Raw genomic sequence first — 25,310 nt, 5'->3', positions numbered from 1 at the left:
GAATTCAACTTCTGAGACGTTTTTGATAAGTCGCTATCTTGACCCTTGTGTCATATTGTTCTTTTTTCTTCTTCCTGTCCGTCCGTCCGTCACCCCTTCCCCCCCTAATGACCTGATTGTATTCTCCTTGCTCGTTTATTAATCATATCCTGTGCGCTGGCTCATCACATTATTCACATATTTGTAAGATGAAACTTTCATTAGCATGCCATTAACGAACCCATCTGTTCACGGAAGCCGCTCACAGCCTGACTTTATAAGCAGCTTCGCTTGTGTACACCGAGCTAAACGGTCGCATGCTGATCGATAATTAATACGGGAAACACAGCTTCATTTGGGTAGAAGCGCCTCCGATATTCGACTGATACCTACACTAATGACTGCTGCCTTCTTTCCACTTTCAGGAAAAATTCCTCCATCTAAAATCTCCTCCCTCGTTCAATCCCTTTTTCCTTTAAAATGCCCTCTTTTTCATCTTACTAACTAATCTTTACCACTGACCTCCAGAGCACCAGAGGGCGCCCGGTCCCGTTCTACGACTCCGTAATGGAGAGCTTTCGTAGCCAAACCGCGTCCATTAGCGAACGCGGGCGTGCACTTTATCGCTCCCCGGCTCACGTCCGGCATTAATCTCTCCACTTCTCATCCACTAACAAAGTGCATTGCATCATGGGAGGTGCGCTAATGCCGGTGAAGTGGCCTATTGAAATTCACCGTGGCCGCGCTCTTTATTAGTTTGTCTCGATGCCAACATCAATCTCGCATTACTCGATGGTCAGAGATTGAGCGTGCATGTCAGGCCGTCCGGCTATTACGCAGGGCAAAGCGGGCAATAAATTACCTTTTAATAAAGGAGGCTTGTGCAAAATATGCCGCACTAAATTACTTGAGTTCTGCAGTGCCATTAATTATGCTCAGACTGACTGTAGGTGATTTAAACCGTTAACATTTATACTCTATCTATCTATCTATCTATCTATCTATCTATCTATCTATCTATCTATCTATCTATCTATCTATCTATCTATCTATCTATCTATCTATCTATCTATCTATCTATCTATCTGAACAAAAGTTTGTGGACACCTGACACGTCCTTTTCCATAATGCATTCCACATTCAGTCTCCATTTCCTATGATAATAAGCTCCATTCTTCTGGGAAGATGTTGCACTAGATTTTGTGGAGATTTGAGCAGAAGGTGTTAGTAAAGTCAGGTACTGGAGTGAAGTCAGCGTTCACATTCATCCCAAAAGGTGTTCAATAGTGTTGGCGCTCCATAGCAGGAGATCTTCCACATACATTCCAACCCATGTAAAGCAGATCTTCATGGAGCTTTAAACACAGGGGCATCGTCATGCTGGAACAGGTTTGGATCTCGTGGTTCAAGTGAAGAGAAAAATTCTATACAATCGTGTGTGGCAACATTTTGATGAAGAACCACATACCCCATATTTCTGCTATATAAATATGTATATATTAATGAATAGATCCATGTTTCCGCTGATCAGAGATCGATGGTAAAACCACACATTGAATTATTGCTAATATTTTGCACTGCATTTGTCATTAGCTAACAGGTAATGAATTCGTGCTGGAAGGAGGGAATTCTGGGTAAGAGGTACAGGATGATTCAATCACACACAAACACGCTCACGTGTGCAGTTGGGTTCAGAGCCGGACCAGGTGGCGTTGGGAAGGCAGACTCGCGATGGCGTCCCGGAGAGTCGATAACCATCAGAGCAGGAGTAAACAACAGAATGAGAGAACGACGTGGAGTTCACACGAGAGACACGACCGTTAGCAGGAGTGCCGGGGTTTCCACATTGAATCGCTAGAAAGAGAGAAAGCGTGATTACATTTTTGATATATTTTATTTATATACAGTATATACTTTAATTGGATATTTTCTACCTGTACACAAGAAAATAATCTGGCTTATGTCAAATATAATCTTTGTGACAGATAATAATAATTAATAATATAATAATTTGAGAAAGTTTGGTTCAGCAGTTCATTTATTCATACACCGTACATCCCTGATGTCACTGTTTAGTCAAAACTGGTGTCTCTATCGTCTTTTTTTTCACCTCTGGTCATTAACAGGAGTCCAGTGTTTTTGTCTTTTCTCCCTCTCAGCTTCAGCGGTTAAGGCTACGGACGAAAGGTCACGAGTTCAGAACTCATCCCCACCAAGCTGATTCTCTGGAGCAGGACTCTTGACCCTCAATTACTTAGCTAAATCCTGTCTCGAATGGAAGATGCTCTGGTTCAGAGCCGAAGACGAATCAGTGTAAGATGGCATTTATTTTTTTTGATATTTAGGTGAGTTTTGGATTTCTCTATCCGATTTCTTTTTTTGCATAATAGTGCTTATTGCACAAATGAAAAAGTGCAATAACCTTTGATTTATTTTTATTTATTTGATGTATATTTTATTTTATTTATTTATTTGATTGATTGTTTTATTTTTATTTTTTTCTACTTTCATTTTACGTAAAAAAAAAAATACAAAATTACAAATGAAAGCTTCGGTCACCAAACCAAAATCCTTGTAAGTGCAAACATACTTTGCAATAAAACTCTTTAAGGCTGTAATTATACACAGGGAATAAAGCAGGAATTCTTTTTCACTATTTGTTTAATACCAGAGCGAAAAACAATAGTACTCTGCTTTCTGTTCTCTGCTCAGGGTTCGATTATTTTGTGCTATTTCGAAACTGGGGCCTGTTTCTGCTCGCCAACAAAGGAAACGATTTCGATGCTCAGGAGCAGAAAGTTTCCTTAAAGATGTAAAGTAAATTTAACCCGAAATGCATTTTTAATTGAAGGAATATTGACTCGCACTGTATATGCATTACATATACACACTGTATATATCAGATATATAATGTGCTTGTGTGTATATGTGTTTGTGTGTGTGTGTGTGTGTGTGTGTGTGTGTGTGTGTGTGTGTGTGTGTGGACAAGGTCTTACGTTTGCAGGTGGGCTGTTTTCCTGACCAGGTGCCGTTGGGGAAGCAGATGCGCTCGGCCGAGCCGTACAGCGTGTGTCCCGTGGCGCAGGTGAAGCGAACTTTAACACGCTGATGAAAGGTTCCTTCTTCACGTGTGGCGTGAGCAGGGGTTCCTGGGTCACCGCACTCACCGGCTACCTCACCTACACACACACACACACGTTGCCTTAAGCATTCATCATACAGACATGTGGATTTTATATCATATACAGGGTTTCAAGAACGACCTCTTTCAGACGACGACGTCTCTCTTTCAAGGCATGTTTGTGTTACAGAGAGAATGTAATGCTTAATTTTGGCCTGTATATACATACACACACACACACACACACACACACACACACACACACACACACACACACACACACACACACACACACACACATCTTTTATGTCAAAAATATGACTGCCTTTTCCTGTATGCTGTCTGTCTTTGATAAGTTGAATGTAAAATAGATGCTCTATAAGTACATTATTATCGTTATTTGTATTCTTTTTATTATTATTATGACGACGGCATAATTACTGGTAAAATAACATAAAAATAATATTACGAGTCTTCTCCAATAAGGTTAAATTTGATCCTACATTTGTCCACTGTACTGTATACAATACTGTACAATATTTAACTAAAAGATTGCGCTCAGTTCCAACTATTCCCCCTTCGACAAATTCTTATCGAGGGTGCCAATAAATCCGGATGTAAACAAGCATCATGTGATTCAATATACATTTTGATTAAATGCCTATTAGAAGAAATTGACGTCTTTCTCCGTGATCTAGAAAGCGAAAACTCGGTCGCTCTGTTGCTTGAGGGGTTCAGGCAGAGCCGCTGGTTTGCTTGTTAGGGATTCAGTCTCGGATGAATTGCCTGTCTGGGCAGAAATCTCGGAGGAATTCTGCCCCCCCCCCGAACATTCCTGCCTTCCGACACGGACTGCTGGCTGGAAATCCAAACGAGGGAGCGATACTTTTGTTCATATATCGTCATCTGATTTATTTTTACACATATTTACTCCTACATTTCGCTGAAACACTTCCAGACTGCACTTAATTACATTTCATATATGGATTTATGACACTGTTTTTGAAAGCGACGTCCCCTGGTAATAAAACAAGAAAACTTATTTACACTCGAAGCAAATAGGACAAATTGTACATGAGGAGGATTGTTGATATCGTTGAAGGTTTTTTGCTGTTTATAAGGAATTTTCACATGGAGATGATTTTGTTCATCAAGGCTGTAAAAAGTGATTCTTTAAGTCAAGTTTCCTGTCAGACCAAAACCGAATATTTATTTGGGGGTCATATTTTTTAAGTGACCACACGCTCTCAGATTACGACAACCTTTTAGTGCCACGTAAAAAAAAAAATCCAAGAGAATGAAGTCGTAGCAATGCGAGAAAAAAGTCAAAATATTTTGAGAATAAAGTTTAAATATTTTGTGTACAAAGTCGAAATAATAAAACAAATAAAGTCGAAATTCCGAGCGTGAAGTTGAAATATTTTGAGGATGAAGTTGAAATTATGAGAATAAAGTTGAAACATTTTGAGAATAAAATCGAAATATTCAAAAAAATAAAGTGGAAATGAGAGTAAAGTCTAAATATTCCTAAAATAAAGTCAAAATATACGAAAAAGTCGGAATTATGACTTTTCCCATATTTAGTATATATTTATTTAGAGAATACATTTTAAATTATGAGAATTAAGTTGAGATTAAAGTCTAATTTTATCCTCGTATTGCTACGACTTTAATCTCGTAATCTTTATTTATTTTTGAACATGACACTAAAACGCTGTTATATTTGATGAAGTCTGTTAGTGAAGAATAGTTTGCTTGTGAAATTCCATCGGATTTCTCCTTGCACACGTCCATCGTCAAAAATCCCCATACTCATTAAATCATCAGGAGACCATAATTAAATAACAAACCGTATCATCTGCGTTCAGATCAAGTCACTGGATTGGTCACAAAAGAGCCTCCTTTTTTTATCTTTCAGAAATGACACTGTGATAAACACCAGGCCAGTAATTATCATCCTCGTACCACCAATCATCTCTGTAAAGCAGAAATCGGGACGCAGCAGCCAGGATATCAGTCATCATGCTCACATGACCCACATAAACTCCTGACGTTCAGGCTCTCGCAGGATCCGAGGCTCATGCACTTCACACGCAGGACTGGAATGTGGCCTGTAATTAATTTGTAAGTGCTGCAGGAGCTGCAGCAGCGTGAACACACCACAGATCTGCTCTCAGCCTCTGCCTCAGTCAGCTTCACTTCACAAATGCAAGGGAACACAATCCAGGGTTCTCAGCGATAGAAACCAATGAATGCAGGTCATCTATTTAAAGCCAGCAGAGGATCAAGTGCTATTTTAAGAGCTGAATGATGAGCAAAGACTCAAGGAAACCCATGAAACGTAAACCATGCGATTATTTGAATTTGGAATATTTATGCAGCAATATTTTTGGGAATAAAATACATAAAAAACAAAAACAGGAAACAGGAAAGGAACAGACCAGTGTTCAGCAAGAAACGGAATTAAAAAACGAGGTGTATCAAAAGGTTTCAAAACTAGTTTTGTAACACACCAACAGATGGCAGCACAAGGCTGCACGCACAGTCACAGGAAGCACCTTTCTTTCTTTCTTTCTTTCTTTCTTTCTTTCTTTTTCACAGTTTTGTGTGACTTCATTTCTCACTCTGTTAGAAATCTGGGGCATTCTCTTTGGAAGCTGAGGAGCACACACACACACACACACACACACACACACACACACACACACACACACACACACACACACACACACACACACACACACACACACACACACACACACACACACACACACACACCCTGCTCTACATGGATGCTGCCTCCTCAACAAACCCAATGCCACCCAATCAAAACAGGACTGACAGAAAAAAAGGGAAGAGAAAAAACCCCCACTGCAGAGAAAGTCTTCAGCTCATTAGGTTGTTCCATTCCTCTGCTCCGGTCGGTTCACTGTTCCTCGTTTCGCTCCGACTCTTCCTCATCGCCCTCCTTCAAAGCCTCACTAATAACATACCTTTTCTGTCAACTATCTCCTGCTCCTCCTGCAGGTTTCCTTCGGTTTCGCCGGTAAATTGGACAGTGACCTTGGATTCGAGCTTTGCAGTAAGTTCAGAGCCGAGCTGAGGGGAAACAGTGAGAGGGTTCATGCTGAAATTGTTCACATTCTGAACTAAATTACTGAGTGGTTGCAGTGTTGGATGAAGACCAACCACCACAAAAAAAGGTGTGTGTGGTATTTGTGTGACTGATCAGATTACTCCTGAATTGCAATTTCTCCCAATGAGCCCTCAGTGGGATTTAGAGATTTTTTAATTATAGCAACAAAAAAAAAGGTAATTTCAGCAGCACAATGACTAAACACTGCTTTTCTCACCCGATACACACCACTGAAAGATCCTTCATCATAATACACACAGGTCACTGTTAATTACTGCTGCTGAGGGCCAATGGAAATGATGGTGATGACAAGGGTGATGATTGTGGTGGTGATGATAATGGCAGTGATATTGATGATGATGATGATGATGATGGTCACAGTAGTGATAATAGTAGTGATGATGATGATGGTGATGTGAATGATGATGGTGGTGATGATGATAATGATGATGGTGTTGTAAATAATAATGATGGTGTTGATGTGAATGATGATGATGATGATGGTGATGATGATGATGGTGTTATAAATGATGATGATGGTGTTGTAAATGATAATGATGGTGGTGATGTGAATAATGATAATGATGATGGTGGTGATGTAAATGTTGATAATGATGGTGGTGATGATGATGATGGTGATGCGAATGTTGATGATGGTGATGTAAATGTTGATAATGGTGGTGTTGATGTTGGTGATGTGAATGTTAATGGTAATGTAAATGTTGATTATGATGATGATGATGGTGGTGATGATGGTGTTGGTGATGATGATTTACATGTTGATGATGGTGGTGATGATGATGGTGTTGGTGATGGTGATTTACATGTTGATGATGGTGGTGATGATGAGGGTAATAATAGTGATGTAATTGTTGATGATGATGATGGTGATAAGGGTAATGGTGGTGGTAATAATGATGATGGTAAAGATATGGATTTTCATTGGGATGATGGTGAAGGTCAAAAGGGTGATGGTGGTGGTAATGGTGTGGGTGTGAAGGATGATGGTGATATAGATATTGATGGGGATGATGATGGTGATTATATGAATATTGATGGGGATGATGGTGAATGTGATAAGGGTGATTGTAGTGGTAATGATGATGGTGTGAATGATGATGATGATGATGATAAGGGTGATGGCTATGGTAGTAATAATAATGATAGTTTTAATGATGATAAAAATTTCTAAAATATATTATTCTTAAAATAAAATGCTTAGTTTTCTGACACAATTGTAATGAAAAAAACCTCCTGACCTCATGTCATCAACAGCACTGTGGAATATTACAGTGAGGAGCTTCTCTAAAAATAGTTTTGGCCGCCAGGTTTATTTAAATATTCATTTTCATACTCTGTCATATAATATATCTTTCCACACATTGTATTTCAGTTACTATTCTTTTTTTTTTTTTTTTCAGACTTTCCTGTCCTGGATTTTTTTCAGGTTTACAGCCAAGTGCTTGTGTTTACAGGTTACGGTTTAGACACAGCTTCAAAACTCTCCACTATTTTTTCCAGTCAAACTGTAAAGATGTGAGTAACATTCAGGTTATCTGCAAAAGCTTTATGGTGCAACTATTAAAAAAAAAATTATAATAATAAAAAAAAATAATAATAATAAAAACCGACCTAAGCAGGCACAGAACCCGCATCTGAATATGTGTAACTTTCGAACTTATATTCAAGCTTTTTCTTTTCTTTTTAAGTACTTATGTATATAGTTTTGTAGGTGGCAAAAATGATGGACTTCTGATCAGAACTATGATGCCAGCTACTGCCAAGCTGCCACTGCTGGACCCTTGAGCAATGTCTTTAAACCCTAACTGCTCAGTAATATAAACGAGATCATTGTAATTCGCTCTGGATAAAAAAGACATCCAAATACCATAAATGTAAAATGCATATGAATATTATTTAAGTTCTATATTCCCATCTATCTGCTCTCAACCGGGAAGACACTCCAGGTATCAGCAAACACTACAGCTACAATGCCACAATTAAAGGGACTCTTAGTCACACACTGTGCATTACTGCATATCTAATTATTTTATTGTTATCTTACATTTGAAAGAATTTAACAGCCGCTGTATGCCATCAGATTTTTTTTTTTTAGGTTTGAAGGTACAGGTTTTTAAATTAAATCTAAATAATAATACAAAAATTAAACAGATGCATAACAACAAACTAAAAAAAAAACAGGGTAACTAGTGTCATCCCTTTTAAATGTTGAGTTCGATCGTTTACTGTTTGGCCACCGAGCCACTTTCATGCTTCTCCTACCACAAAAAAAAAGCATCTAACCCGACGTCAATCTGCTGCCGCTGTTTTTTGGTGAGACCCGTCTTCATACACGAGACCCGCTGCCCTGGAGCACCAGCTGCCTAACATCAGCACCACGGACAGTGACATGACAAGCACCGAGGCCGGTGGCCAAAACACAAACACACGCGCGATCTCAGATGCACAGTTGCAGGATACTAAGCAGCATCAGGCTTCTTCAGCCAGAAGAAGCCTCATGGCACAGAAAAAAGTGTAAGGTACCATGTCTTACCATCTCTCTCTTTTTTTTAGCCTCAAGCAAGACCCTGACACTGAGCTGCTGACTGTCTGAACCTGTCCATGCCCTCGGACGACCCCGTCTCCATTTCTTCGCTTTCTTTTTTCAATTAAAACCTCCTCCAGGGCTCGACTGTCACCCTTGCATGCGTGTTTTCTGCACAAGCCTCAAGGCATTAATCTTGTCACAATTGTTCTCACAATTGTACGCACGAAAAGCAGAGGGAAGATTTAAAAAAAAAAAAATTTCCTTAAATGTCTAGATTCTAATATATAAAGAAAAAAAAACATTGTCTCCTGCTGGAAAATGAATCACGTCCAAAATTTGGTCATAATTTTAAGCGTGATCGAGCGCCGAGTTTAAAAGTTAGGGCCTAACTCCGAAACACAAGCTCGCGCAAGCTCCGCATCGATCTCCTTTTCCCTTCGGCATCAGATGTATGTCCTTCGATCAGCTGCAAGATTCGCGTCAGCAAATCGTGTGATTCAGTGTGAAACATCGTACATCTCTTTCAAAGCCCCTAAGGGTCGCAACGATCCGGCAGAGAGGAGAGGAGAAGATCAAACCTTCTCTGACAGACTGGAAACTCATGCACATGGAACCGAGAAGAACATGGTTCCCTTAGGAAAAAAGGTTGTGTCAATACTGCAGCCAAAACACACTTGAGGCTAAACTTCACTTCCTTAAAGAGTGCACAAAACACACACTCCAACATTCTTCATTCTCTGTAACAGTGAGAAGAATCTCTGTCCTACTAGGAGACTCTTTAAATTACTGTATATTAGCAGCACAAAGATTGGTGTGTCCTTTGACCATCCCATGTGCAATGTACAATTATTTGTCGTGCCAAAAAAACTTAAAAATAAATTGAAACTGAGGCACAGAAACAGACAGAGCAAGAGACATAAAGAGATAAGAAGGAGGGAAGAAAGATTACGCTGCCATTCATAATTATTACTGTGGTCATTTAGGGGAGGGGCTTATTATTGCAGCATATCTAAATCAATATCAATATATATATATATATATATATATATATACACCCACACACACACACACACACCCACACACACACACACACACACACACACACACACACACACACACACACACACACACACACTCTTTTCCTGAGCCTCCTGCCTTTCCAAAGACCTTCTTTGCTCCATATATCAGACATCTTTGTCTGCTCCACTGCCCGAACATCTCTTTCCACACATTGAAACAGGAATGAAACTTGAAACATGGCACATGAACCAAGAAGGACGGTGATGGAGAAGAGAATATGCACGTTTGATACTGTGGTTATTTAAGGGAGGGGCTTATAATTGAAGTGTTTGAATTGTAAATTAATTACATGATATATATATATATATATATATATATAAAATGCTGTAGATAATTATAATGATATATTTTGCTTTTACTGAGATTCCTGCATTTGTAACGTTTTAAATTTGATATTTTTTCCCCATAAATCAGAATTTTTTTTCTCATCCACTGACTGAATGTCTAATCCCACACCTTGAAATAGGAATTACCATGGCACATTCAGTCAATCATGTTCAGAAAGTCTCTCTGCATTCGTGGTTGAAGCGAACACCTGTTTTCAAGAACACTCGTGATTAGTTGTCTGGAAAAAAGCTCCTTTAATCTCCATCAAATAAAGAAAGAACTCAGAGTAAAAAAAAACATGGAATGAGATTTAATAATAAGGGAATGAGGTGTACCAAAACAAAGGCATGCTCACAAGAACGGTACTTCATTTCCCTTCTGTCTAGATCCAGTGAGAAGGTCCATCTGAGGCTTGATGGATGAGGCCGAGAGAGAACAGATGAAATGCATCTGGTTACGAGGTCAGAAACGGCAGATGTGTGAATGTAGGGAAACAGCTGGGCGTGTGAGGATGGATGGCAGGAAGAGGAAGCGTGTGTGTGTGTGTGTGTGTGTGTGTGTGTGTGTGTGTGTGTGTGTGTGTGTGTGTATAGTTTTGGATGAGCGATGTCAGTTTGTGAGCGCAAATTGGTTTTTATAGCGCCCGCGTTGAAAATGAGAACGGATCGAGACGAAGCGGCGGCCGGAATTAGAAACGGTCAATCAATTAGACGAATGGACTTTGAAGTGCGAGCTACGTAAACACGGTCAGGAGCCATTACTCAAACGCGTTTAATTACTACACGAAGAGCAAACAGCAGGAAATAATGCTCGGAATGCGCTACACTGCTATGAGCTTATAAACTTCTCACATTCACCGTGTTATAGCCGCATTCTGAATCGCAACCGAGAATAAAATGAATTAAACATGAAAGCAACCAGACGGCAAGGTTTTAATATCTCCGCTATGAAATTTGTGGACTTGATCATGACTCGGGCCTTTTTCAGCATGCTCTCACTTCACACACTTCTCAATTCTGCTCCATATGGGATGGAGTGATAAAAAAAGGTAGTAAAATCAAAGTTTATGCAGGAAGCTATACAGGAAGGTAAACTATCAGGTCGCAAGTTTGAAGACAATCAAAGTGATACAGTATGTTTCCTCCCCAAACTGTTGCAGCAAAGCTGGAAGCACATAATTGTATTATTGGATGCTGTCAATTTTCCATCACTGGATCCAAAAAGCTCAAACACTGCCCCAGTGTGACTATGCTGCTTTGCAAGCTCCATTAAGGCTGTTAAGGTTGAAGTGGAAGATCTCGAATGTCCTGCACAATGCCCTGACTTCCTCACCAACATCACTACCTGATCTCACGAATGCTCTTTTTGCATGAAACACAAATCTCTACACTTGAAATCAAGTGGAGAGCCTTCCCAGAAAAATGAAGACCGTTAGGTTTCCACAAACAGTTGGAAAGAAGGAAGTCTGACCTGAGCAGTGAGGCAGGGAGCCGCTCCAGTGGCCAGTGAGTTGGCAGGTCCGTGTGGTGTCTCCGATCAGCCGCCTTCCTCCCATACACGTGTAGCGTACGGTGGAACCGAACGTAAACTTTTCTCCAATCAGAAGTGCGTGAGGCGGTACGCCAGGGTGACCACATTCCACCTCTGAAACACAGAGTACATCGTAAAGTCCTTATTCACAAATATATATATTATATTTAATCCTTTTTAGATAATCACTTTCCCATTTATCAAAGGAGTTCATTTTGTGAACCTAGTGTTAAAAAATGGTAACTGCAACAAGCAGTAATAGAGGTCCATTAGATAGATAGATAGATAGATAGATAGATAGATAGATAGATAGATAGATAGATAGATAGATAGATAGATAGATAGAAAACAAAACAACAACAAAAAAAAAAAAATATATATATATATATATATATATATATATATATATATATATGAAAATTTTTATTCTTAAAGTTGGCGTGTTAGAAGCAGAAAAAATGGGCAAGGATTTGAGCAAGTTTGACAAATTGTGACGTCTAGACAACTGGGTTAGGAGCATCTCCAAAACTGCAGCTCTTGTCGGCTGTTCCTGGTCTGCAATGATCAGTATCTATCAAAAGTGCTCAGAGGAAGGAACAGTGGTGAACCGGCGACGGGGTCGTGGGGCCGAGGATCATTGATGTACGTGGGGAGTGAAGGCTGGTCCGCGTGGTCCGATCCAACAGACGAGCTCCTGTAGCTCAAACCACTGAAGAAGGTAAAGATGTTAATGCTCGGCTGGTGGTCATAATGTTATGCCTGGTTGAGATTATATATATAAGCTGTCTCATACTTGGGGGAAGAAGCAATACACAGAACAGCTAACAGAATGCCTGCAGTTGTGCTTTATACACCAAATAGGGTTAATATAAACCTCCATCCCTGCCAAGATCTTATTCTATTTATATTGGAATCATTACATTTCCTGAAACAAAAACAAAGTGGAAGTGCAGCCGGTATGTGCAATGTAGAGAAACAGTTTAGTGAAATACACTGCAACATGCTAAAGCACTGCTGTTCATATTTTCATATTAGTTCCCCACATTTTCACACCTCCATTACACAACAGCTTCTAGAAATCAGAGACCAGGTGCTAGTCAGCTTCCTCAAAAATGACCTGGAAAAAAGTCGGGAACTTTTTCTTTGACTACCTAATACACCTGTTAGTACAATGTCGAACACTTTTTCTATTTTTTTTATAACAGTTTTTATAATTGTGTGTACTGATTATAATAATGCAGGTGAGAGAAAGGGGAAAAAGCTACTGCCTGAAGGGAGAAAGAAGTTTTCCTTTTCAGTTCCTGACTGAATTTAAGACTCTTTCGTCTGCACCGCACTGATCTCTAAATTACTGCAGGCTGTTTTTGTTCTTGTTGTTGGAGAAAGTTTTCACCATTTAAATAAGGAAGAAGTTTTAATGCTGGTGTGTGTGTGTGTGTGTGTGTGTGTGTGTGTGTGTGTGTGTGTGTGTGTGTGTGTATTGCAAGTACCTGTACTACAATTATTTTAAAAAGCCCTGTTTTAGAAGGCTAGACGATCCACAGGAATGAGGTGGGTGAGAAAGTTCTACTGCTATGGACAAATGATTGTGGAAACCTGACCATAAGATTTTTATTTTCTTTTTGTACATCTCATTCCACATTTAGTCTCCATTTAAAAAAAAACAAAATAATCTAAATATCACAAGAACGTACCCATACACTCCGGTAACGGCCGGTCCCAGTACGCCACCGGCTGGCAGGTCAGAACCGACGCCCCAAACAGGAAATACCCGGGATTGCAGTCATACGACACCACAGTGCCAAAGGTGAAATTCCCAAACTCAATTTTACTCTTCCGTATGGAATTAGCCGGAATTCCGGGATCGGTGCAGTTAACCACTGAGGATTGCAAAAAAGAAAAAGAAAAAAAAGAAAAAAAAAAGAAACGATTGGCAGCGAAAGCAGGAAAAACATTAGCAATGATTACATGCTTTTTATATCGTTCAATTTAATATTTGATTGGTCTTTATTTTCTGTTTTTACTATTTCTATCACTTAATAATAATAATAAAAAAATTATAATAAATCCATGGGTTTGCACCTTTATTTATAGTTAATTTCGTCTCTTATTTCACTTATTGAGTTTGATAAAAAAAAAAAAAACTCTATGAACTTTAGGTTACTGCACTGACACTGGAGACTCCTTCAATAAATATTAAAATACCTGATACATATTTTATTTATATCTATTTATTTACACACAAAGTCACTTCTAACCTCTGCAGCTGGGAGGTTGATGGCTCCACTGGCGGTCAGGAAGACACTGGGACTGAGACGGTCCCTCCAGCACATAGCCGTCATTGCAGAGGAAGCTGACCACGTCGTCCAGGTTAAAACCGTCTCCCACCGTACGCCCATATATGGGACTTCCTGGATGGCCGCAACTGATCGCTATTATATATAAAGCAAATATATGCAATAGCAATTAAAACTTACAAAAAAAAAATAATTATATAGAGAATCACACGATCTTCAGCTAAATTAAGGTAGTTTTCAATGAGCAAACAAACGTTTGAAACGTTTAAACCCTACACACTCATCTAAACTCAACTCACCCACATTCACTATGTGTATGAAACACTGTAATCAACTCTTCTCTGCCTCTTTCGCCTGGATTTCATCCCAAAGCCTGACTCGCTTTCTGTTTCTCTGTGTTTGTCAGCCTAATCCTCCGGATCAGACGTTCCGAATCCCGTCCTCGAGGACATGAAGAGCTTACAGTTCTCACAGCCCAAGGCACATGATCTGAGTAATCGCATTTCTAAAGGTGTGGTACATGCTTGAGAGCAGCGAACGAAGGGGAAAAGCTTAGGGATCCCTGAGTGATTTCGGTCCTTAAGGACCACCGTAGTGAACAATTTAGCAAATTTTTCAGCTAATTGGATCCTTAATGACTGGTGTCAGGTGTATTAACCTTGTCATACACACATTTACCCCGTAGTACACACTTTTACCCCGCAATACACACATTTACCCCGTAATACACACATTTACCCCGTAGTACACACATTTACCCCGTAATACACACATTTACCCCGTAGTACACACATTTACCCCGCAATACACACATTTACCCCGTAATACACACATTTACCCCGTAATACACACATTTACCCCGTAATACACACAATTACCCCGTAATACACACATTTACCCCGTAATACACACATTTACCCCGTAGTACACACATTTACCCCGTAATACACACATTTACCCCGCAATACACACATTTACCCCGCAATACACACATTTACCCCGCAATACACACATTTACCCCGTAATACACACATTTACCCCGCAATACACACATTTACCCCGCAATACACACATTTACCCCGCAATACACACATTTACCCCGCAATACACACATTTACCCCGTAATACACACATTTACCCCGTAATACACACATTTACCCCGCAATACACACATTTACCCCGTAATACACACATTTACCCCGCAATACACACATTTATCCCGCAATACACACATTTACCCTGTAATACACACATTTACCCCACAATACACACATTTACCCCGTAATACACACATTTACCCCGCAATACACACATTTACCCCGTAATACACACGTTTACCCCGTAATACACACATTTACACTATAAAATATACGTATTAACCCAACAGCACCTAATAACATTCCCAATTTACCTGCATTTCTTAAACCCCAATACACCTCCTATAACACAACTATTACCCCTGAAACAGCTAATATCTGCCTGATATTCCTACTACACCCTACTGCACCTGTTATCACCCTAATACACGTATGAACCCCTGTAATACACGTGTTAAAGCCATAATACACGGAATAACCCCAATATCATAAATAACTTCTAAATCAGTGTTTACTAAAAAATCGGAATCAAATCCATTTTAGCCTCACTCCATAGAGGCTGATGTGCCAGTGAACACCCAGAAGATGGTCAACACTCACACACACACGATGGCAGTTGTCCCGACCAGCTGTGGTCCTGCTGGCAGATGCGTACAGAAGAACCGATGAGTCTGAAGCCTGGGTTGCACTGATACACCACCGTGTCCCTGTAGCCAAAGTTATCTCCGATCACCTGACCGTTCACAATCCGCTCAGGTTCTCCGCAGTGACCCGCTGAGGAGTGACACACACACACACACACACACACACACACACACACACACACAGCCAATGTTACAATTATACACTGAAATTACAGCAAGGGAAATAAAACATTTGACCAAACAGAATATTAGATTCTAAGCTACATCTAATTGTTACTTAAGACAAAACACAAACTCAGGAATGACATCACTGACGTAGACACTTTCTGACACGAACGGCGTTTTACATCACGCACAAATGTGAGACAGCGTTCCTGTGCGAGGAAACGAGCGTTCGCGCGAGTCGTGTCGAGATGCTGCACGGAAAACGGAGCAAGACGGTGTCACCGTGTAAAGGCGTCGCGGCAGCTGTTCTGCATAAGGCAGGTGTTTGGGGAGAGCCGAGACACTGCCTTGATGGATCTCATGATGGAAAGCATAATGAAAAATTATAGCTCAGCTCAGAGACTGCATAAGGATCGGGCGTGTGTGTGTGTGTGTGTGTGTGTGTGTGTGTGTGTGTGTGTGTATGTGTTGGATCTGGAGCAGCTTGTGGGACCTAGTGACTGATACAATCTCCCGCCTCACCAGGAGAGCGCAAACAGTCTGCCGAGTCGCCGCCATCTCACACATATTTGCTAACAAATAGTTTTTTTAAAATACACATATAAACAGTAGTAGGAGGCAAATTTTAACAGTAAACCCGACCAGGCAGGTACTTAAGAGGATTATACACACCCCTGTGCAAATAAACTGCACAGCAGGACGCTTTAAATGGTAATAAATACAAATCATTGGTCAGGAAATGAGTGAGAATTAAGCAAAACGATAAATTCGTTTAGTATGTGATCCCTTTTCCCGTATGATTACACTGCCGGCATACTTCCACATTCCTGTCCTCTTTCACCTCACGTATGTTTTCATTCATGTAATATCTCCAACGCTCTCTCATCATTGGTCCATGTTCTCAGGTGACTTTTTGTCCACAGCTGTATCCACGTGAAGACAGGAACTAATGATGAGACGTGTGGGGACGTCCCCGTGTAAACGAGGACCTTTATCACAATATCAGACACCTTTTTTTTTTTTTTTATTTAGATGACTGTACATCATTCTGGATTAGTGTGTGTGCCGAATGCTGTAAATCTGAATGTATGTAAATGTCAATTTGAAATCAGAAATGTGAGTTTTTCCTCAGGTCCTGTGGGATTTCTGTCGTCTGGAGCGGTGAGATGTTTTTGTTAACCATCTAAAATTTGATTTCAAACCAAATGTAGTAAGTACCCATTGAGAAAATTCTAATTTAATTATAACCATGATAAAAAAAAAAAAAAGAAAAAAAAAAGAAAAAAACGAATGTTGGGAAGAAAAAAGAACAATCACCACAATCCAACACAAATCTAAAGGAACTAATGGAGGAAATCCAATCAAGAAATTTATTCTGCTGTTTTAAATGAGAAACAAAAACCAAAGTGTAACATTTGATTAAAAGTCTCCTGTATGTTGCAGGTACCCAGGCAGCGAGTCTCCGAGCCGCTCCACAGCCCCGACGCCAGACACTCTCGCACCGTCGAGCCGACCAGAATGTAGCCCACGTCACAGGTAAAAATAGCCGTCGCTCCGAAGGTCGCTTGAGTTCCAATTTTCTTCCCATTAGGAGGAGTGGGCAGCATCCCGCAAGAAATAACTGCAGTAAGAGGCAATATAGAAGCAGAGGAATGAGCTGGCAAGTTTCACAATGTCAAAGGTACAGGTGTAATTGACACCCAATTTAATGGTCTGGGTTTTTTTTTTTTTTTAATTCATCTCTTCTCTTTGACCCCTTAAAATCACACGACACACAGAGAGAGTGCACGAAGAGCTGACTAATGATAACGCATCAGGTTTTATTGCTTCGGGTAAAAGCAAGCAAGCTGTGCTCAAACGTACCGCATCACATCACGGGAACGTTTTCCCAAATGATAAAAACCATGTGCGGACCCTGACGTCAACACGCCAGCCTTGTTCATCTCGCACTCTCGAGCCAGAGCTCTACAGCCGAGCTACTGTTTTCTCTTTAAAAAAAAAAATAGTATACATTTTCTCACCGTTGGAGCCATCGATAAGAAACCTGGGAAATATTTGGATTTTCTCCAATGAGCTTCTCACCTGCATGCACCGGCGTCCTGCGCTCGAGTCCCTACTGTCTTTACATACAGGGGATGATTGATTTTTCACAGTGCGCTGGGCTGACAACGCTGATAAATGGCTCTGACTTTCCAGTGCAAACGCGAGAAAAGAGCGAGGGGTTTATCAGAGGAGGTAAAAAAAAACGTCCCTGCCAATGATAAGGACGGCGACGATGTTATCACACGACACCCAGTTCAAATCGGAGACTTCTGGACTATGCACTGTAGGTGGCCTATGCTAAGGCTGGAACATATCTTAGAAATAAAATCATGCTTTTACACACCATTTTTCCCCATAATACACTGATTTACCACATAATATATCTATTAACTATTTCCTACACCAATTTACTATATAATACACATATTAACCCTGTAATACACTCAATTACCACATAATAGACCTAATAACTAATAACCCATTTACCCAGTAATATACTTACTGACCCCATAAGGTCCCTCATTTACCTTGTAATACACTGAATTACCCCTGTAACACCCACTAATACACCCATTAACCCCATAATACACCCAGTTACCCGGTAATACACCAATTAAATATATACCTATCAACCCCCTTTATTACATATTAATCCCACACTACACCTATTTACTCTGTAATACACCATTTACCACTTACCCACTTTACACCAGTTCACCTTTTAATGCCCCAAATAACTCCTATATACACGTATCAACCCAATCTACCCCATTAACCCATAGTTATCACTGAGATACAGTTCAGCTTTAAACCGATTTGAAAAAAATATTATAAAATGCCTTATGTAAAATGTAATGAATATTAATCATGTTTTTTTTTTTTTCTCAGACCATAAACGCTCTGCTGTTCTCTGTAGCTAATCTTTATCAAGCCAATCTTTAGATTTATCATTGGGAATATTTTTTATATGTCTGCTTTCTTATTACTTATTATTAATGTTTTATTTTTTTTTATAATTAATACAAATGTATTTATTTATTTATTTATTTATTTTTTTACAAATTATGCAACTATTACTGTTTCTAAAATCAAGGTGTAGCGCTGATTAGTAAACATGGCCGATATCGTCCTACACCCCGCTGTCCTGTCAGAGCCTCAAATCCTGCTCTCTGCTTTGCACAGGACATAAACAATGCTGATTAATATCCTGCAGTAAACAGTTAAAGGCTATTAAATTTGTATATATGGGCCACGTTAACTCCGGTCATGGAGCATTAAATTACGGGATCGGCTTCTAAACTCACTCTTGCAGCGTGGCCTTTCATTCCTCCAGCTCCACGTCCCATTAGACATACAGTGGATGTGGGCGGGGCCAAGGCGGTAGTAACCGGGGTTACAGTTGAAGGCGATCTTGGTTCCGTATTCGTAGCGAGATCCGTTAACGATCTTCCACTTGCCGTGATCCAGCGTGAAGGAGCCGATACTGGGGCACACCATGACTATGGGATAAAAAAGATTATATACAAAATATTATATACAATATCTATCTATCTATCTATCTATCTATCTATCTGTCTGTCTGTCTGTCTGTCTGTCTGTCTGTCTGTCTGTCTGTCTGTCTGTCTGTCTGTCTGTCTGTCTGTCTCTCTCTCTCTCTCTCTATATATATATAAAAATATGTGGAGATTCATTGAGCCACAAAGGTGTTAGTAAAGTCAGGTTCTTATGACGGTGAGCTGAGGAGTCTGAGGTGGTGTTTACGTTCAGTGTTTACATTTATCACAAAGGTGTTCGAAAGGGACAGAGCTCTATAACAGGAGATCTTCAACTCCAACCCCATGCAACTGTGTGCCTCCAAGTTTGTGGTAACAGTTCGGGGATGAAACACATATGGATGAAAGAGTCAAATGACAGACAGACAGACAGACAGACAGACAGACAGGCAGGCAGGCAGGCAGGCAGGCAGGCAGGCAGGCAGGCAGGCAGGCAGGCAGGCAGACAGACAGACAGACAGACAGACAGACAGACAGACAGACAGACAGACAGACAGACAGACAGACAGACAGACAGACAGACAGACAGATAGATAGATAGATAGATAGATAGATAGATAGATAGATAGATAGATAGATAGATAGATCTATGTGGTAACAGTCTGGGAAAAATCCCACATATAACTGGAAAAGTCAGGTGTCCCAATATGGTGGTCCACATGCTAGGTCATTTTTAAACCATTTACCATAGTATGATGATATATATATATAAAGCTTACCATACTAGTGCACATATTGTTTAAATCGTCTTTTCTGATGGCTTTTATAACAGAAACATAACAATAACAATACACAAAGCCATTCGTTCCCGTTTGCCTCTCAGACTATGGTTGCTGTATGAACCATACAGTGCCATGGCTTATGGATACGCAACATCCCCATATCAGAATCAATGATTTCATCTCTTCATTTTGCTCGTTATCTGCTTGAGGCTGGAAATGTAATCTGTAGCCTGTGTGGAGTTTAATTGCGGTGTGGATCGACCTGCTCGTTACTGTTGTTTATCTGTATTTAACTGCACTAATGCAGTGATAATGTTCTAAATCAGTTACATGGGGACAGAACAGCTGGTCAACAGACTTGGAGGATAAAGATAATTAAAAAAAAAACTTTTTCGACATTCGTGGTATCGAGAATTCGTCCCCATCAATAGCGAGTTCTATGGCCAGGTTTTGAGATGTCTGAAGAAGGACATTCGGCGAAAGCGACCAGATCCGTGGTGCTCTAGACTCCAAACTTTTGCTACCAACTTATAATAAGCGCTAGAATTTAAAATACATGTAGTTAAATGTGTGGGTTTTTTTTTACTTCACTACTGAGACACATCAGCTGAAGTTCTACCTCCTCAACCTGAAACATAACGAAGCCTAATGAAGACTAATCGCTCGGTATGCAGACGTCCCGTCAAAACGAATATGAGTCGAGCAAACACAGTTAAAGGTGTCTCTCGCCTCGACAGTTCCATTTGCTGATCAGAAAGCGAAGGCCAGCCGCGCTGATGAAGCCTTGGACATGAGGGTTCTGCGTTTCTCACCTGTGCAGCGTGGGATTTTGTTGTGGCTGCTCCAGGTCCCATCAGCCTGGCACACCGTGCTCGTTACTTCTTTCGAGGAGAGCCGGTAGCCTTCGTTGCAGAAGTACGTCGCCCGTGTGCCGGCTGAGTAATCGGGTGCCAGAACGCCGCCGTTCCCAGGAGCTGCTGGCATGCCGCACGACACAGCTGGGGGAAACAAGAGCCTGTAATTAATTCTTATCTCACAACACAAGACTGTAATCACACGAGAGTGTTTTGGCAAAGACGGCTTTGTGTACTTCTGTCTCTAATTGGAGTCCAGTTGGTGTTGGTGTTAAAATACAGTGTACAACGTTTATAAGACGCCTTAGCAATAACAACACCATATAAAGCAAAGAAAAAAAAAAACGGTTAGGAGAGGCAGCAAAGTGAAATCTGTTAATCCGTTATATCACAGCAATTAACCCAGAATTATTTATCAACACATCATCCATCCATTCTAACCTTTTTTTTTTCCATGTGTAATTGTATGTGGTGATATTGTGGGACATCTTCGTCTTCTCCCGTTAGGGGTCGCCACAGCGGATCATCCGTCTCCCTGTTGCTTTTTCCTCTACATCCGTCTCTTTTAAACCATCTCCTTACATGTCTTTCCTCACCACATCCATAAACCTCCTCCTTGACCTTCCTCTTTTCCTCCTGCCTGCCGGCTCCATCCTCAGCATTCTTTTACCACTTTACCGATATTGTATAATGTCCCTCATGTGTACGTAAGCAAACAATCTCTGTCTCAATGTTCACAAATGGTAATAACAATGAAACAATGTTAATAAGCCTATAAATGTTGATGAATTCTTTTATAAAAAAAAAAATTAATTAATAATAATAAAAAAAAAAATGTTAATGGAAATATATCAATATATTGTACAAAATTGCTCAATAGAAATAATAATAATAATAATAATACAATAATGTCACATTAAATATGCATGCAATGGAGTCCATTGGAGCATCTGAAAAATGGCACTGACGCAAAGCAGATCATGCAGCATCGAATACATGTTGGGCTCCCGATGGCCAATTATCCACAACCAGGTCAAAGAAATGCCACTTCTTCATCCAGCAGGTCAATGGCATCGATTCAACTGCATTCAATAGTGTAAAGAAGCAAATACCTGTTTAAATCTGAGATTTCAGATAGACTGATACTGAACATTTGACTTGTTTAAATACTTAACTATTTAATTAGGTTCGCTCCTGCGCCACCCCTGGGCCACCCCTGCTCTGCCCCTGCTCCACCCCTGCCTCACCCTGGGTCCATTTTACCTTTGAACAAAAAATAAAACGCTGGATCGAAACAAGCCCCTGATTAGCGAGCATGGCAGATATTGTTTAATTAAGTGTCGGAAAGCCGATCCGGAGCTGGAGCTCATTTAAAGCAGACATCAATAAACCTATGGGACATGATGAGATGTGCAATCATTGAGCACTAAAATCAAATGAAAAATCAAAGCAACAATAGATCTCATGTGGCATGCTAATAACGTGGCACAGAAAACGACGGGTCCTTTGTAGTTTAACAGTATTAATTAGAAAGAACAAAGGTGAAACTGATGCCTTCTGCTGCCACTTGACATCGTCCGGTCCTGCGCCGATGGGACGGACGTCACGTGACGTTACGGATGATCTGGTGTCGTCTTCGTGTATAACAACTTCTCAATTTGACTTTTGGTTTGTACGATATACGTGTGTGAAATTCTATAGAGTGCAAAAGTTTTTACACCCCAACTATCCCCATGCAATGATATACAACTCTGAACATTAAGTGCATTTTTTTCACATCAGCGCAAGGAAAACATGTTCACCCCATCCATCCATCCATCCATCCATCCATCCATCCATCCATCCATCCATCCATCCATCCATCCATCCATCCATCCATCCATCCATCCATCCATCCATCCATCCATCCATCCAGATCTTCTATGTAATTCTGCACTTGACCACTTTACAAGTCCATTTTTTTCCTTTTCTTCCAAATCAGTTTGAATGAGGTAAGCAATCATCAGGACAAAATGGCAAATAAAAAGCAACACATCTCCTGCAAACACTTCACTATTTCCTTTTAGTCAATTAAAAAAAACATTTCACCTCAAGAAAACTTTCACCACTTCCAGAGCACCGATCAACACCCACATGATTTTATAAAACTGAATGAAAAGGCCAGAAAATCAAACTTCGAATCAAAATCGAAAAGGGGGTGCGTAACCCGACTCTGAATACCCAAAACTTTCCCTGCCAGCGATATTGTACGCGTACAAAGGCTTGATGAAATGCTGAAATTAAAGTTATACCTTGACACGCTGGCACGGACGAGTCCCACGTCAGATATCCGAATTCGGTCCTCTTGCACATGGCCATGCTCTTCCCGATCAGCCGGTACCCGCGGTCACAGGCCCAGCGCACCACGCTGTTGGCATGGCCACCGGTTTGGCTAACCACAAAGCCGTGCTGCGGAGAGTCTGGGGTGCTGCAGTACATCGCTACAGACAAACGCACAAGCATGAGAAATATCCTGGAAGTGTTGCGGTATGGAAAAGACACGAACCCAAGCGAAATCAAATGCGCGGATTTTATTTCATTCATCATTTATTAAAACAAGAATGAACATTGGTTTGAATTTTTTATCAAAAAGCTTTTAGCTACATGAAATTTTACATAAAAAAAAAAAAAAACGCTCTAAAGATCAACTTTTAAAATATCAAGAAAAAAATTTATTTCAATAAAAAGCTAATATTTTATTAATTCATAATGAATGAAATAAAAAATTATACATAGTGTTTGTGTGCGTATAAACAAACAAACACACACACACACACACACACACACACACACACACACACCTTATCGATCACATAGCATCGTTTTCTTTACAATCCTGTGTGAAAGTGTATGTTATATTACATAATTTGTTGATTTCATGGTCAACATCTGAACTATACACAGCCACAGCACACTTAAATGGAAAGACGTCATGGGCTTACAGACAGGACGGATGGGGGGACACGTGGCCAGGACAGACAGATGCACACGTGCAACGTGAGACACGCATGCGACTGAGAAAGAATTACCAATCGGGGGGGATACATACTTTGATACTCACCCACGTACGTGATGCGGAAGCCCTTGCGGTTGGTGCCGTGGTCTGAGGACCAGCGCAGGAAGAGCTGGTGGCCGGTGGTGCTCAGGGTGAAGGGAACGGCCAGCTCGCCGCTCAACACCGCCATGCTCGGGCTCTTCATATTGGGTCCTGAAACGACACGAAAAACGCAGACTTGATTTTAGACTTCAGCTTTTCTGTCGTTTCAATCATTTTATTTTCATTAAATGGGTATTAGTTTTATTATTTATTTCATATAATGAAACAATAATATTAATATTAATAATAATAATAATAATAATAATAATAATAATAATAATAATAATAATAAGTAGAAGAACAATACTATTATTTATTTAGCTTGTTTATGTAGCATTGTCATTCATTATTATTATTATTATTATTATAATTTTTATTACTAGATATTTATTTAATTGTATTTTTAGTACATTCTATTGATTGCATTAAATTGTATTCGTTATAAATGATGGTTATTTATATTTCATCATTGTTATTTATTTATTAACTCAATTATATTATTAAGACATTTAAGTGATTGTGTTAAATATTTAAATATTTATTTTTTCAACAATTTTTATAAAGATATTTTTTTTATTAAAAAGGTATTTATTTATTTATTTATTTATTTAGTAGAAGTAGCCAAAAAAAGATTCACGATTATTTATTTATGAATTTATTATAGCTTTTTTTTTCACTTAATTTTTCGAACATTTATGCATGAAGTGTTTCATTACATTTTTGTTCTTTTTATTTTTTCAATTTGATTATGATATAAAATAGGTATTTATTTATTTGTTTGTTTGTTTATTTATTATTATAAAAGATAATATTTATGGTCAGAGCACAGGGTCAGTTTCGATACAGCCCCCCCTGAAGCAGAGAGGTTGAAGGGCATTGGTCAGCGGCCCAACAGTGGTTCTGGAACTTGAACCCCTGACCTTCTGAGCAGTAACCCAGAGCCTTTAACCTTTGAGCCAAGATCTCTCAAGTACACTCTGAATACAGAAAACTTTCCTCGCATGATACAGACCTGACCCTCAAATGGATGTTCAAGCTGAAAACAAACCACAAAAAGAAGAACATCAACCTTATCTTT

At 39.8% G+C, this 25,310-nt stretch overlaps 1 protein-coding gene across 3 annotated transcripts in view; it reads right to left on the bottom strand.

Moving 5' to 3' along the window:
- csmd3a (CUB and Sushi multiple domains 3a) overlaps positions 1-25,310 on the bottom strand; it is a 245,184-nt gene that overhangs the window by 32,433 nt on the left and 187,441 nt on the right. For 2 of the 3 annotated variants that reach the window (XM_083529477.1, XM_083529479.1), the window contains 11 exons: positions 24,185-24,343; positions 23,388-23,576; positions 21,055-21,240; positions 19,272-19,466; positions 17,372-17,545; positions 15,716-15,889; positions 13,980-14,153; positions 13,416-13,601; positions 11,662-11,835; positions 2,976-3,158; positions 1,657-1,833 (listed from right to left, as the gene is read on the bottom strand). In XM_083529477.1, the coding sequence (XP_083385603.1) occupies positions 1,657-1,833; positions 2,976-3,158; positions 11,662-11,835; positions 13,416-13,601; positions 13,980-14,153; positions 15,716-15,889; positions 17,372-17,545; positions 19,272-19,466; positions 21,055-21,240; positions 23,388-23,576; positions 24,185-24,343 (1,971 nt within the window). The remainder of the gene's footprint in view (positions 1-1,656; positions 1,834-2,975; positions 3,159-11,661; positions 11,836-13,415; positions 13,602-13,979; positions 14,154-15,715; positions 15,890-17,371; positions 17,546-19,271; positions 19,467-21,054; positions 21,241-23,387; positions 23,577-24,184; positions 24,344-25,310) is intronic. The other variant, XM_083529478.1, reaches the window with a different exon arrangement.

This window comes from Silurus aristotelis, assembly GCF_946808225.1.
Source record: "Silurus aristotelis genome assembly, chromosome: 25".
NCBI lineage: Eukaryota > Metazoa > Chordata > Actinopteri > Siluriformes > Siluridae > Silurus > Silurus aristotelis.
The sequence above is the reverse complement of the archived record's forward strand: the minus strand, read 5'-3'. Positions and strand labels throughout refer to the sequence as shown.